Here is a 14,022-nt window from a genome sequence, read left to right as displayed (position 1 = left end):
GCCACCACAACCCTGACATCCACTTTAAACCAACAGAGATGTCTTCTTTCCAGAGATTCCTTTGCCTTCCGGGCATGGAAGAGTTCATAGAAAATGGCAGGCTGACTGTCAATTTGGATGATGATTTGTCTAGTGCCTCCAAGGGAATTAAGGAATTGATTATTCCTAAGATTCCTGGGAAAGCTGGCAGAATATGAGGAGTACATTCAAGTTTATACAGATGGCTCAAAGACAGTAACAAAATGCAGTTGTGTAGTAGTTATACCCTCCCAGAGCCTGTCTCTTTCATACCGTTTACCCCCTAACCTGACAATTTTCTCTGCAGAGCTTATGGCAATTAAGTTTTCACTTCAAGCCATATCAAGCCAAACAGAGAGCAAACACCAGAAGTATATTGTCTGCTCTGATTCACTTTCAGCGCTGGATTACCTCTCACACCAGCAACACCAAGCAAGAAATGTTGCCATTGAGATTGAAAATTTGGTTACTCAACTTGCAAAAAAGGGTATATCTGTTCTATTCATATGGGTTCCAGCACACTGTGGTATAACAGGAAACGAACTAGCAGATCAGGCTGCAAAACAAGCTTCCCAACTAGGCCTGATCACCCAAACCCCTATCGCTGGTCCTGAACTTCTTTCTTCAATTAGCTCAAAAATTTTTGAAGAAGAAGAGGCCTGGCTCCATTCTTCTCATACTAAGCTCCTCGATCTTTATGATTATAAGCAGCCTTCAAAAGAAATGTACCTCACTTCTCGCATCCTTTCTACCTGCCTATTTCGTCTTAGATGTGGCCATGCAAAGGCAAAATCAACACTATTCCAGTGGAAAATGGCTCCATCCCCCAACTGTGACACTTGTGGAGTGTATGAAGATATACGCCACATCATCTTTAACTATAGAAAATACGAAAAAGAGAGAGAAGTACTAAGAAATTGCTGTGAGAAGGCATTTAGTGCATTCACAATGCGTTCTTTTCTGGGACATCACGCGTCTCCTCCTTGGGCTAAAAAACTAAGCACAAACCTATTAGGCAGATTTGTTAAGACTACTGGTTTGGTTCATTCCCTATAAAATTTATTTTATTTTATTTTATTTTTTTTTCTCTTTTTCTTCTTTTTTTAAATTATTATTACCTGTTCAATAGGATTTTTAGAATAGCCCCATTTATCATTTTAGGTATATTTTATCGACATTTGGTTGTATTGTTATTGGTTATAGTGTGTAAAACTTGTATTACTTTTTATTATTGTGTTGTACATGTATTTTAATTGATGTTTGACAATGTATAGTTGCAGTATTTTGATTCCCGTTTTTCAACGCAGGCAGTTGCTGCAGGCAAATAACCCCCCTCCATTAGCAAGTCAAGCGATACTGTTCTGGCTCAGTGAATAATGACTAAGTGACACCCAAGCAAGCTAGTGATCATAGAAGGCACAGAACAACTGAGTGATACGAACGTATATGACCTATTGGTCGAACGCGTCAAACCCCAAACAACAACAACAACAACAACTGAATGTAAAGTCAAAATTTTTGACTTTTGGAATGCGTTAACATATATTATTCTCATAATAACACAAACTGACTAAAAAAAAAAAAAAAAAAAAAAAAAAAAAAAAAAAGCATTTAGCAGTGACTAAGAAAAGTCACTTTGACAAGAATAGCGTCCTCATAACAGATTTCGAATGAAAAGACTTCAGTGTGGGGCAGCAGTGCTGACATATTAATGCCTACAATGTTAAAATTCAAATGTAAAACGAACATAAAAAGACTGTCTATCCTGTGTAAGCACTTTTAAAAATTACTACAAAACACAAGTAACATCATTAAAAGAAGTAATTAAACTTTAGTTTTCTTAGAATTTGCAACTCCAATATGACAGTTGTGCACTTTGGCAGCAAAATTCAGGGAATTCAGACTCTCGTTGCCGTTCTTCTCCAACGGTGAAATGTTGACAAACATAAGAGTTTTTGGGTTTCCGCTTCCAAGGGAATTCATGAGGGCATGGGTCAGCATGGAATCCCGGTAGGGAATATGCTTTTTCTATAATAAAAAGAGTAGTATTACCAAAACATGCTATCCACGAAGTTATACCCGTGTTATACACGAAGAATAATAATAATAAAAAAAAACGCTCAATAGCATGTTATTTCCCCACCTACGTTGTCGATAATCAAGCGATGATATTGTCACCGGAAGCGCGTTAAGTACAGGAAGAAGATGATCACGTCAAGATTAGTTTGTTATCTAAAGTGTGCTTTTGCACATTCGACAGTGCAGAGGTATAAACATTCTAGTTGTGGTTTCATGTTGAAAGAAAAAGTCAAATGCTTTGTTCACTCTCTTTGAATTAAACGATTTGCAGCACGCGTAGGGTCACTTTCAAAATTTTAAAAGCCGACGAACCGTTGCATTTAAAAAGACTATAGAAAAAGTACCGGTATGGGCAATAATATTTATTTGGAATGGTCTTACAAATCATATCACCCACATTCTGAATGACTATTACTTAAAGTATATATTCGACACTGACAAAACTGGGGTGTTTTTTTTTCTTATATATATATATACATATATATATATATATATATATATATATATATATATATATATATATATATATATATATATATATATATATATATGTATATATTTCTCATCGTAATTAGACGCCTTGGATGGAGGGGGGATGAGAAAGGATGGAATATCTGTTCTTCTAGTCTGTGAGACAGACACATTAAAAAAGTCGAAACCACTCACTGTACGAAAGCCTACACAACCACGCTATTACAACGGGAAAAATTTGCAGCTCACAACTTGTCGTTCAATGTCAGCTCATCTTGTCGGCAGCTTAAACTAAATGATGGATGGCGACAGAGTTTATGATCTCGGTTAACAGTGGCTTGAAAAATGAAAAGCAAAATCACTCGTTGTTGGATAACTGCATCGTATATAATAACCCATCACCATTAGAATGCGCAAGTTTATTGTTCCCCTCGACATTACAACCTTTAGACAAAAATATTGGTCAAAATTTAACAATTCGATGCCACAGAGAAACTGTTTCTTTTATGCTACGTAGCTTCGAAAGAGATAATGTAGCAGTTTCGACAGTTTTGATTACTATAATCATTATAGATAGTTCTAGCAAAAATGTCAATCTTGCCTTTTTTTTTACAACTTTTTTTTTTATAAAAAGGCTGAATTCAGGGAACTGAAGACTTAGAATAGCTATTAGAGCCACTTAAATATACAAATTCTGACAAATGGTGTGGATTTCTTCCTATTCATTTTAACAAAATCTGACATAGGTTGTGGACTTCTACCCAAGGACTTAAATCTATCCTCAAGCGCTGAATAGTTAGCACTTGGAGATGATATTTAAGTTTACGATGAAATTGATATCCATGATGCCCTACTGATGTTGAATTAATGGATATTGCATCTCTGAATGAGGAAGAAGGAAATCGGCCTATTTCATTGAAATCAAGTGACACAAAGATATCTTTAACTGCCATGCTCTCACAGGACCTCACAAGATTTAAACAATTTCAATTCGGCTCTCACAGCTATAAAAGATTCCGAAATCTTCAAATCATCTTTCCCTCAAAAGAAAGTTGCATTTTTTCTTTCAAAACTTACATTACAGATTCTTCATATGTAAACAGAGAACATGAACAACAACTTTACACATGCCCTAAAACTGAAATTATAAATATTTTTATTAATCAAAATTAATATTAAATGACTCAAAAATACTAAAAAAAATAATTAAAAATATCAATATTAATAACTCCAGCCTATTGAAATTTTTCCCTTCATCCCATTTGATTAATTAAACTTAGGTAATTTGAACTACATCTCTCGTCCCTCGAGTTTAACATTATCGAGAATCAAACTTTGAATTAATTTTGAAACTTTATATTTGCATATTACTAGTTATAAGGTAGTTATGTAATTACAACCATTATTTTGCCAACACTTGCAAAATAGTTCCGATACTAAATTGCTAGTTTATCGTTTGTGTGTTTTTTTTTATACTAAGACTGAAATAGACGGACTTGTATATTTTATTCACACTCTGTCAACAGACTTTGAGCAACAGACTTTCGGCATCAAGGTTTTTTTGGCTTTTTTTGTAAAAAATGCAGTTCTCCAGCCGAATTGGTTTACGAAAGAAACCTAGAAAGCAGGGTAAAAAACAAAAACAAAAAAACTTAGATACCGGAAAAAAAAACTATTTTCACTTTTTTTCAGGGAAAACAATTAATTGCATATACCGTTCCTTTGATGTTACAGTTGTCCTTGAATTTCCCAAATTCCAGAAAATATAATAAATAAATGTTAAATAAATAAAATAAATGAAAAAAAAACTTTCTTGAACTTTCCACTATAACATCAATAACGCTTCCGAGTTCAGACAAGGTGAAGAAAAGAAGATAAATAGAAAATAAACTAATTAAGATGTAATACCTTTCCTGCAACAGCAGCAATAACGTTTCCAAGTTGAGCCAAGGACTTATTGATAATCTGTGTTTCTACCAGTCTATCTCCAGAACTCAGGCTTTCTTTGAGCCTCTCAGACCCTGCTAAATCAACTACACTAAGAATACCTTGAGTTTTTTCGCTTGTAGCTGAGTTGTCACCAACAATCTTCAATTGAAATATTGAGTGCGAGTGTGAGCTCCTTTCATTGCATGCAGTAGACGCCACTGCTCGCTGCTTCTGAGCCATGCTCAATAATCTTTAAAGACACAAGAGATTTACTGTGCAAATTCAAAGGTGTTCATATGACTTTTTTAGATACCTAAAATTTAGATTCTAGATCGTCAAACAGAGGAAACCCCATCATTTTTTTTTTTTTTTTTTTTTATCAACTTTTAAACAGTTTGTGGTATTGAGCTGTAAGCAAGGAGCGACTCGGCCCAATAGTAACCAAAACTCTAAAAAACGGAATTTTGTTAGCAATTGATATAAAAAAGAATTGTCTTTTTATACTAATTCAAAATATATAAAGTTCATTAACTTTAATGTCACCCATCAAAAGCTACGAACATAAGAACATTTTTCTTACTTTTGATAAGGAGGGAAACGCCCTCAAAAGTCAAGTCATCTTAATGAAAATAAAACCATCAGATTCAACATATCAGAGAGTCCTACTCTAGAGGATACAAGCTCCTATCTACAAAAATTTAGAATTTTCTATTTTTTGGCCGAAGAAAGATCACAGATGCGTGTTTATTTATTTTTTTACCAGGTGTGATCATATCAAACCAATTGTACTAGAAGTTCGGGAAGGATCTCATTCAAACGGAAGTAAGAAGTTCTAGTACCCTTTGTATGTGACCAAAAAAAATTAGAGGGCACCTAGCCCCCCTCCCACACCCAGTTGTTCCCGAAAGACATCCGATCAAAATTTAAAGATTACCATTTAGTTCAGCATAACTGAAAGATTCAATGACTATGCTTATGATGATGACATGACCCTCCATAATCCCCGAGGAAAGGGCTGTACGTTACGCAATTTGCTCATGCTTTTCACTTATGTATGTGTTACTGGGAAATATACATAAATTTTTCAGGGTAAATCCAATATTCTAATCTTGGTTTACAGACTTATCTTCCTATTCTTCCAAACTTTTTGTAACCGTGAAAAAACACCCTGAGCCTTGGCTCTTTAACATCTTCACTGCTCCCACCATCTTTACTAATAATACTACCAAGATAAGAGAAGCTGGTCACCGTTTAATCTTTTCGTCACCCAACGTCACCTTTTCATCTTCATTTCCTCCTAGCCTTAGTGACGTAGTCTACTTAGCATTAATTTTCAAACCTATTCTAGCACCCTTAATTCGCAAAACATCTAAAAGTTCATTCATTTTGCTCACACTTTCATCTAGGATGCTTAAATCATAAGCATAATCAAGTCCAAGAGACTATTTCCTCCCCATTTGATTCCGTGGTCTGCCATTGCCTTTCCCGTGCTCCTAAAGACCTTAAGACAAAGTCTGTCAAAATCATCTATATAAAAGGCTGCAGAATATATTCAGCTGCGTCCCAGCAAAAAATGTGGGAAATCTTGCGTGATAAATTAAATAAAAATCAACCAAAAACAATACCGACTTTTCTTAATAATGGAAATGACACTAATGAATCAACTGAAAAAAAAAGGATATCGCAGAATTATTTGCTAAGCATTTCAGTAAAATTGGTGAAAAATTGGTTAGACATCTTTTGGATGAGTCATCAGATTATACACGAGTTTTGCCCCAAAACGAAGATAAATCATTGTATATGCTACTAGTATCATTTGATGAATACCAAAAACTATTAGTGATTTAAAGAGAGGAAATTCGGCTTCCGTAGATGATATATCGACAAATCTTTTAAAGAAAATATCAGGAGTAATATATGAACCTCTTGCACATGTTATAAATACGAGCATAAAAAACGGTGTCTTCCCTGATCTTCTGAAAAAGGCTAAACTAATCTCTATATTTAAAAAAGGTGAGGCTCAAGATCCCAATAATTACCGTCCTATTGCTCTCCTTTCCCCACTGGCTAAAGTTTTTGAAAAAATAATGAAGTATAGACTTACATAATTTCTGGAAAAGAAAAAAGTTTTTTTCGAAGTTCCAGTTTGGTTTTTTAAAAGATAGATCAACAGAAGATGCCGTCACCGCAACACATATTTTCATTAATGATGCTTTAGATGATGATTATTTAGCAGCTACATTGTTTTTTGATATTAAGAAAGCTTTCGACACTTTAAATCACGAAATTCTATTTAAAAAACTTGAAAATACGGGAATTAGAGGAGTACCTTTAAAATTAATCAAATCATATTTGCACAATCGAAGGTTTGTGGTAGATATTGATGGTGAATATTCGTCTGAGACATCGAATAATAATATCGGTGCACCATAAGGTTCAATTTTAGGACCTCTATTATTTTCAATATATATAAATGATCTCCCTAAATCTACTCCTGAAAATGCATTAACAATTATGTTTGCGGATGATACTGCAGCAAGTTTAAAAGCAACAACATTAGATGCACTGAAAGAAAAACTGATTAAAGTTGCAAAATCCATCACAAATTGGTTCCAAATTAACAAACTTGTCCCTAATTTTGTTAAAACAGAATTTATTATTTATGGAAGATCAAATCAAAAGTTGAAAAATATTTCTCTTAATAAAATTACCATTGATACTATTCATGAAATCAAAAGAGTATACTCAGCAAAACATTTAGGTATCGTTTTTGACCCTACCATGAATTTTAAATACATGCTTCGTTGTTGAGACTAAAATTATCAAGAAATATAGGTTTGCTCCACCGACCAAAATTTTTATTCTCATATAAGGTCCTATGAATCCTATATCTTTGCCTAATTGATGCACATCTCCAATATTGCTCAGCTATATTTTTAATGACTTTTAAATCACATATTAAACCACTACAAACCCTGCAAACTAAAGCTATTCGAATTCTAGATAAGTTTTTACAACACCTGAGGAGTACAGATATCCACTCTGGAACACGTACTTCTTATCTGTTTCTAGACATAATGACTCTTACACAGAAATCTCATCTCCTCTTATCTAGTTGTTTTTTTAAGATTCAACATGTGCATAATTTCTTTTTTGACCAGAATTTACTGTCCAAACATCAAAATTCACTGATAACTAGATGTGTTAACCCGTGTAAACTACCTCTGGTGAAAAATGAAAGATCCCGTTTCAACCTCCGGTATATGATCCCATCAATAGCCAACAAAAATCCATTAAATAAATTTGTTGAGTTACCAAAAGGATCTTTCAAGAGACGATTGCCCCCCCCCCGACTCAGATCGTGTCGTGTAATCATCTAGGAAATGGGCATTTGACAGAACTCAAGAATTTTATTATGTATCTTACCTACTTTCAAAGTTTATAATGATTAATAGCAAATAGCGTAATTACCCCAAGGGTCGTCAAGTACGCTCTTTGGTTAATAGGCGTGCAGTAATTTCAAATCAATTGAACAGAATGGATTATGTTGGACATAATGGATTATTATGGCGGGCAAAGGGCCCTTTGTAGTGGAAGCTTGGGCCCCCTGGAAAATCTGGGGTGGGCATTTGCCCACCCCTGACCCCCCCCCCCCCCCCAAATGGTGCCTCTGTTTCACACCTCATATGAATTTTTGTCTTCGCCGAAGATGCCATTAGTCCTGTCTGGTATATGTATATACCCGGGGAACACCCCGGGATTCTCCATTGATAGCTGCAAGATTGCTGTCCAATCAGATATACACCTTTGACAAAATAGCCCGCTTTTTTCCTTTTTTGAGCTAGATGAGTTAAAAAACATCTACATGAAAAAAACTTCATGAATATCTGTGTAGATATTTATAGGGAAGTATGTCCTCCCGCTTGCTAATGGTAAACTTCTTTTCTCAAAATAAAAAGGACGTTGATTCTAATTTTGTTAAAAATGAGTTAGATTCGGATTTTATATACTTTATAAATACAACTAAGTGGCTTATTACGCATGTGAAAAATCGTCCCAAGACGGAATATAAGGTCTTTTGGTGTCGGCCCTTAGTATTTTTCTAACACAATGACATAGTGGTTCATCTGATATCAGTAGCATCACTCTATAGCTTTCAAATACAACGTAGAAACAATAGGGAAAGTTTTTTCAAGACAATGGAAATTATTTATGTAGATATTTCGGCCCTATGTCCAAGGGCCGTCTTCAGCACAATACAATACTATATATATATATAAAAGAACTTACATCAAATTGTGAGAATTAAAACTGAATATAAAAACACTTATTAAAACAATTTTTTTTAAAAAAATATAGCCCTAGCATCCTTACTTCAGCGAAGTTCAACCAGGACTGGCGAAAAGAATGAAATGAAGAAATATAAACTCATTCAAACTAAAGAGAATAAAATGATTAGATGCAATTTCTTAAAGCTAATCTTGCCTGTTTAGCAGCCTGTCTCAAAGGCCTTTTCGTAGTTGGTTCAGTACTATTATAAATTGGTTTAGTAAAATATTTTGTTAGATCATTTTTAATTAAATTTGAGTATAAAGAATTTAGTGAGTATTCCCCCAAGTCCCTGTTCAAAGAAATATTTTTATTGATTTTGAGATTAATTTCAATTGATTCTCGAACCACCTGTTTTATTCCCAAATCATTACTAATGAGTGAAGAGTTTTCAAAAAGTATCATGTGGGACGGATTATTAAAAATATGCCAACCTAGAGCAGAATCAAAGGAATTGTTGGAACCATTTGAAATTAAGGCCTTGTCTATGTCATTTTTATGCTGATGTAACCTTTTGTCTAGATTCTGATGGGTCCTGCCGACATAGTATTTTCCGCAATCACAGGGTATTTGATAGACCCCTCTTTGGCGAGTAACTGGGGTCTTATCTTTACCCGAATTTAAGAAATTGATGATTTTAAAATTGTTAGTAAAAACTACGTACAGATTATTTTTTGTGCAAATATTTTTTAATTTTGTTGTAATCTTTGGGATATACGGAAGATAGACAATATTTGAGGGCTTATCAATAGCCTCACATTGTGAAGTATCTTCTTCGATTTTACAAGAATGTCTTTTTATTCTACGGCTAATTATTTTATTTACAAAAGGAATGGGGTATCCATTACCAAAAAGAATATCTCTGATAAAATTTATTTCTGCATTTATATATGAATGGGAGCAAATATTTAGGGCACGATCAATGAGGGAAATTACAACTGCTCTTTTAACTTGTGGGGGGTGATTTGAATTAAAGTGAAGATATCTATTGTTTTGTGTTGGCTTTCGATATATAGTAAAATCCAGTTCATCAGCTTTACGAATAATTAATACATCTAAAAACGGTAGTTTATTTTCAATTTCAACTTCAAGGGTGAACTGCAAATTTCGGTCATAAGTGTTAAGATGATCTAAGAAGCCCCGAAGTTCAGCTTCCCCATAATTCCAAAGTGAAATTACGTCATCCATATAACGACCCCAATAGACATGTTTTAGAAAATAAGAATTCAATGCCCAATTCTCAAGATTCTCGACGTAAATATTTGCTAGTAGCCCGGATAAAGGTGCCCCCATGGGTAATCCATTTTTTTGCTGATAAAAAGAATCGCGAAATTGAAAATACATAGAAAACTTATTACAAATTTTAACAAGAGTCATTAAAACTTCACAATCAATTCCTGTCGCTGAAGTCTCGATCAAGTGGTAATTTTCTTCTATTTTGTTTTTTAATAATTCCTCTGAAATAGTTACATCTATATTTGTGTACATGGAAACAATGTCGAAACTACTAACTATTGTGTTTTCTGAAATACTTGTGTTGCTAAGTTTTTTAATCAAATCTGCCGAGTTATGAATATAGGAATTTTGAGAATACAATAAAGGTTTGAAAGCTGCACAAAGCCATTTTCCAATATTGGCAGCGGGAGCTTTAGTACAAGCCACAATAGGTCTTAAGGGAATACCCTGTTTATGTATTTTTGGTAAACCGTAGAGTTTAGGACAGAAACTACCACGGGGAAAAAATTTATTGTATAGTTGTGGGGTGATTTTACCATTTTGTTTTAGCTGCTTTAATTCATTTATAATATTATTAGTGAACTGATCAGTAGGATCATGAGTTATTGTTTGATATGTAATTGTGTCATTTAAATGCGAAAAAATTTTGTTGTCATAGTCTGTTGTATTCATGACAACAAGTGAATTGCTTTTGTCTGCTTTAGTTATTATAATAGAAGGATCTTTTCGGAGATTAGATAGTATTTTTATGTCATGCAGATTTTCTGGTGTGGAATTAGTAGGAGGCTTAAACTTTTTTTGGCTATTATAGAGGATATTTATTAGACCAGATCTAACTTCATCCGGGTTAGAGACAGAAGGATAGTGTTTATGCAAAGCGGACTCTAGAGAGGAAACTATATCTGCCACAGGAACCTGTTTCGGTAGAAAAGAAAATTTTGGACCTTTTTCTAGTGTTTCGATTTCCTGGGGTTCCAATGTTTTAGAAGAGAGGTTAACGATAGCAGGCCCAGGAGTGAATCTTGGAGAATAAATACGGTTTCTCATCGAAGATTCATTTCGTAAGCCCTCTAATTTTTTATAGAGGCGTTCCTTGGACAAGCGAAAATCGTGGCTAAACAAATTCCTTTCTAATCTAACAACTTGAGCAAAATCAACGGTGGACAGGTTTTCCAGCAAAAAAGTTTCCAACGATTTTCTCTCTGAAGAAATAATATGTCGTTTCTGTTTTTTGTCCTTAATAATATGGACTAGGGTTTTTAACTGTAGTGTATGGGCAAATTGCGCTTCTTTTCGGGTATTTAAATGTAATTTATATCTTAAAGACTTGGGAATAAGGTTTTCCTTTCTACAGGATTCTAAAAATTTTTGTTGATTGATAATATTAGCATGTTTTTTACCTAGACTAATAAAATAAAAGATATCATAGGTCAACTGCTCCCCATAAGCTAGACGAAAATAGCGACGAAGACCACACTGCCTTTCCATAACAAACAAATACAACGTAGAAACAATAGGGAAAGTTTTTTCAAGACAATGGAAATTATTTATGTAGATATTTCGGCCCTATGTCCAAGGGCCGTCTTCAGCACAATACAATACTATATATATATATAAAAGAACTTACATCAAATTGTGAGAATTAAAACTGAATATAAAAACACTTATTAAAACAATTTTTTTTAAAAAAATATAGCCCTAGCATCCTTACTTCAGCGAAGTTCAACCAGGACTGGCGAAAAGAATGAAATGAAGAAATATAAACTCATTCAAACTAAAGAGAATAAAATGATTAGATGCAATTTCTTAAAGCTAATCTTGCCTGTTTAGCAGCCTGTCTCAAAGGCCTTTTCGTAGTTGGTTCAGTACTATTATAAATTGGTTTAGTAAAATATTTTGTTAGATCATTTTTAATTAAATTTGAGTATAAAGAATTTAGTGAGTATTCCCCCAAGTCCCTGTTCAAAGAAATATTTTTATTGATTTTGAGATTAATTTCAATTGATTCTCGAACCACCTGTTTTATTCCCAAATCATTACTAATGAGTGAAGAGTTTTCAAAAAGTATCATGTGGGACGGATTATTAAAAATATGCCAACCTAGAGCAGAATCAAAGGAATTGTTGGAACCATTTGAAATTAAGGCCTTGTCTATGTCATTTTTATGCTGATGTAACCTTTTGTCTAGATTCTGATGGGTCCTGCCGACATAGTATTTTCCGCAATCACAGGGTATTTGATAGACCCCTCTTTGGCGAGTAACTGGGGTCTTATCTTTACCCGAATTTAAGAAATTGATGATTTTAAAATTGTTAGTAAAAACTACGTACAGATTATTTTTTGTGCAAATATTTTTTAATTTTGTTGTAATCTTTGGGATATACGGAAGATAGACAATATTTGAGGGCTTATCAATAGCCTCACACAGAGCAATTCACTTGTTGTCATGAATACAACAGACTATGACAACAAAATTTTTTCGCATTTAAATGACACAATTACATATCAAACAATAACTCATGATCCTACTGATCAGTTCACTAATAATATTATAAATGAATTAAAGCAGCTAAAACAAAATGGTAAAATCACCCCACAACTATACAATAAATTTTTTCCCCGTGGTAGTTTCTGTCCTAAACTCTACGGTTTACCAAAAATACATAAACAGGGTATTCCCTTAAGACCTATTGTGGCTTGTACTAAAGCTCCCGCTGCCAATATTGGAAAATGGCTTTGTGCAGCTTTCAAACCTTTATTGTATTCTCAAAATTCCTATATTCATAACTCGGCAGATTTGATTAAAAAACTTAGCAACACAAGTATTTCAGAAAACACAATAGTTAGTAGTTTCGACATTGTTTCCATGTACACAAATATAGATGTAACTATTTCAGAGGAATTATTAAAAAACAAAATAGAAGAAAATTACCACTTGATCGAGACTTCAGCGACAGGAATTGCTTGTGAAGTTTTAATGACTCTTGTTAAAATTTGTAATAAGTTTTCTATGTATTTTCAATTTCGCGATTCTTTTTATCAGCAAAAAAATGGATTACCCATGGGGGCACCTTTATCCGGGCTACTAGCAAATATTTACGTCGAGAATCTTGAGAATTGGGCATTGAATTCTTATTTTCTAAAACATGTCTATTGGGGTCGTTATATGGATGACGTAATTTCACTTTGGAATTATGGGGAAGCTGAACTTCGGGGCTTCTTAGATCATCTTAACACTTATGACCGAAATTTGCAGTTCACCCTTGAAGTTGAAATTGAAAATAAACTACCGTTTTTAGATGTATTAATTATTCGTAAAGCTGATGAACTGGATTTTACTATATATCGAAAGCCAACACAAAACAATAGATATCTTCACTTTAATTCAAATCACCCCCCACAAGTTAAAAGAGCAGTTGTAATTTCCCTCATTGATCGTGCCCTAAATATTTGCTCCCATTCATATATAAATGCAGAAATAAATTTTATCAGAGATATTCTTTTTGGTAATGGATACCCCATTCCTTTTGTAAATAAAATAATTAGCCGTAGAATAAAAAGACATTCTTGTAAAATCGAAGAAGATACTTCACAATGTGAGGCTATTGATAAGCCCTCAAATATTGTCTATCTTCCGTATATCCCAAAGATTACAACAAAATTAAAAAATATTTGCACAAAAAATAATCTGTACGTAGTTTTTACTAACAATTTTAAAATCATCAATTTCTTAAATTCGGGTAAAGATAAGACCCCAGTTACTCGCCAAAGAGGGGTCTATCAAATACCCTGTGATTGCGGAAAATACTATGTCGGCAGGACCCATCAGAATCTAGACAAAAGGTTACATCAGCATAAAAATGACATAGACAAGGCCTTAATTTCAAATGGTTCCAACAATTCCTTTGATTCTGCTCTAGGTTGGCATATTTTTAATAATCCGTCCCACATGATACTTTT

The 14,022-nt window shown here is 33.8% G+C and overlaps 2 protein-coding genes across 5 annotated transcripts; one reads left to right on the top strand and one right to left on the bottom strand.

Moving 5' to 3' along the window:
* The first annotated feature begins 330 nt into the window (after nucleotides 1–330).
* Nucleotides 331–1,074, top strand: LOC136037525 (uncharacterized). Its single transcript, XM_065720247.1, has one exon. It carries the CDS (start codon nucleotides 331–333, stop codon nucleotides 1,072–1,074), a length of 744 nt encoding a protein of 247 aa, XP_065576319.1.
* A 698-nt stretch (nucleotides 1,075–1,772) lies between these two features.
* On the bottom strand, nucleotides 1,773–8,897 carry LOC136038092 (carboxy-terminal kinesin 2-like). Of its 4 annotated transcripts, none has more exons than XM_065721100.1 (3): nucleotides 8,788–8,897; nucleotides 4,477–4,747; nucleotides 1,773–2,046 (listed from the first exon to the last, which is right to left on the bottom strand). In XM_065721100.1, the coding sequence occupies exons 2-3, from the start codon at nucleotides 4,735–4,737 to the stop codon at nucleotides 1,843–1,845; spliced, it is 465 nt and encodes a 154-aa protein (XP_065577172.1). In that variant the 5' UTR covers nucleotides 4,738–4,747; nucleotides 8,788–8,897; the 3' UTR covers nucleotides 1,773–1,842. The 4 variants fall into 4 exon arrangements, with proteins under 4 accessions (XP_065577172.1, XP_065577171.1, XP_065577174.1 ...); XM_065721099.1 differs by lacking the exon at nucleotides 8,788–8,897 and adding an exon at nucleotides 7,518–7,597; XM_065721102.1 differs by lacking the exon at nucleotides 8,788–8,897 and adding an exon at nucleotides 7,472–7,491.
* Between the last annotated feature and the right edge of the window lie 5,125 nt (nucleotides 8,898–14,022).

The sequence above is a fragment of the Artemia franciscana genome, chromosome 17 (genome assembly GCF_032884065.1).
Source record: "Artemia franciscana chromosome 17, ASM3288406v1, whole genome shotgun sequence".
NCBI classification, from domain to species: Eukaryota; Metazoa; Arthropoda; class Branchiopoda; order Anostraca; family Artemiidae; genus Artemia; species Artemia franciscana.
Note: the sequence above shows the minus strand (reverse complement) of the source record. Positions and strands in the feature narration are given on the sequence as shown.

What these genes read in the sequence shown, in the direction of transcription:
- LOC136037525 (XM_065720247.1), top strand. Translation starts at nt 331, where the DNA reads ATGGCAATTAAGTTTTCACTTCAAGCCATATCAAGCCAAACAGAGAGC.
- LOC136038092 (XM_065721100.1), bottom strand. Translation starts at nt 4,737, where the DNA reads ATGGCTCAGAAGCAGCGAGCAGTGGCGTCTACTGCATGCAATGAAAGG. An exon ending in TTGCTGCTGTTGCAGGAAAG is followed by an intron (nt 2,047 to 4,476) that starts GTATTACATCTT and finishes TTTTTATTATAG; the next exon opens with AAAAAGCATATTCCCTACCG.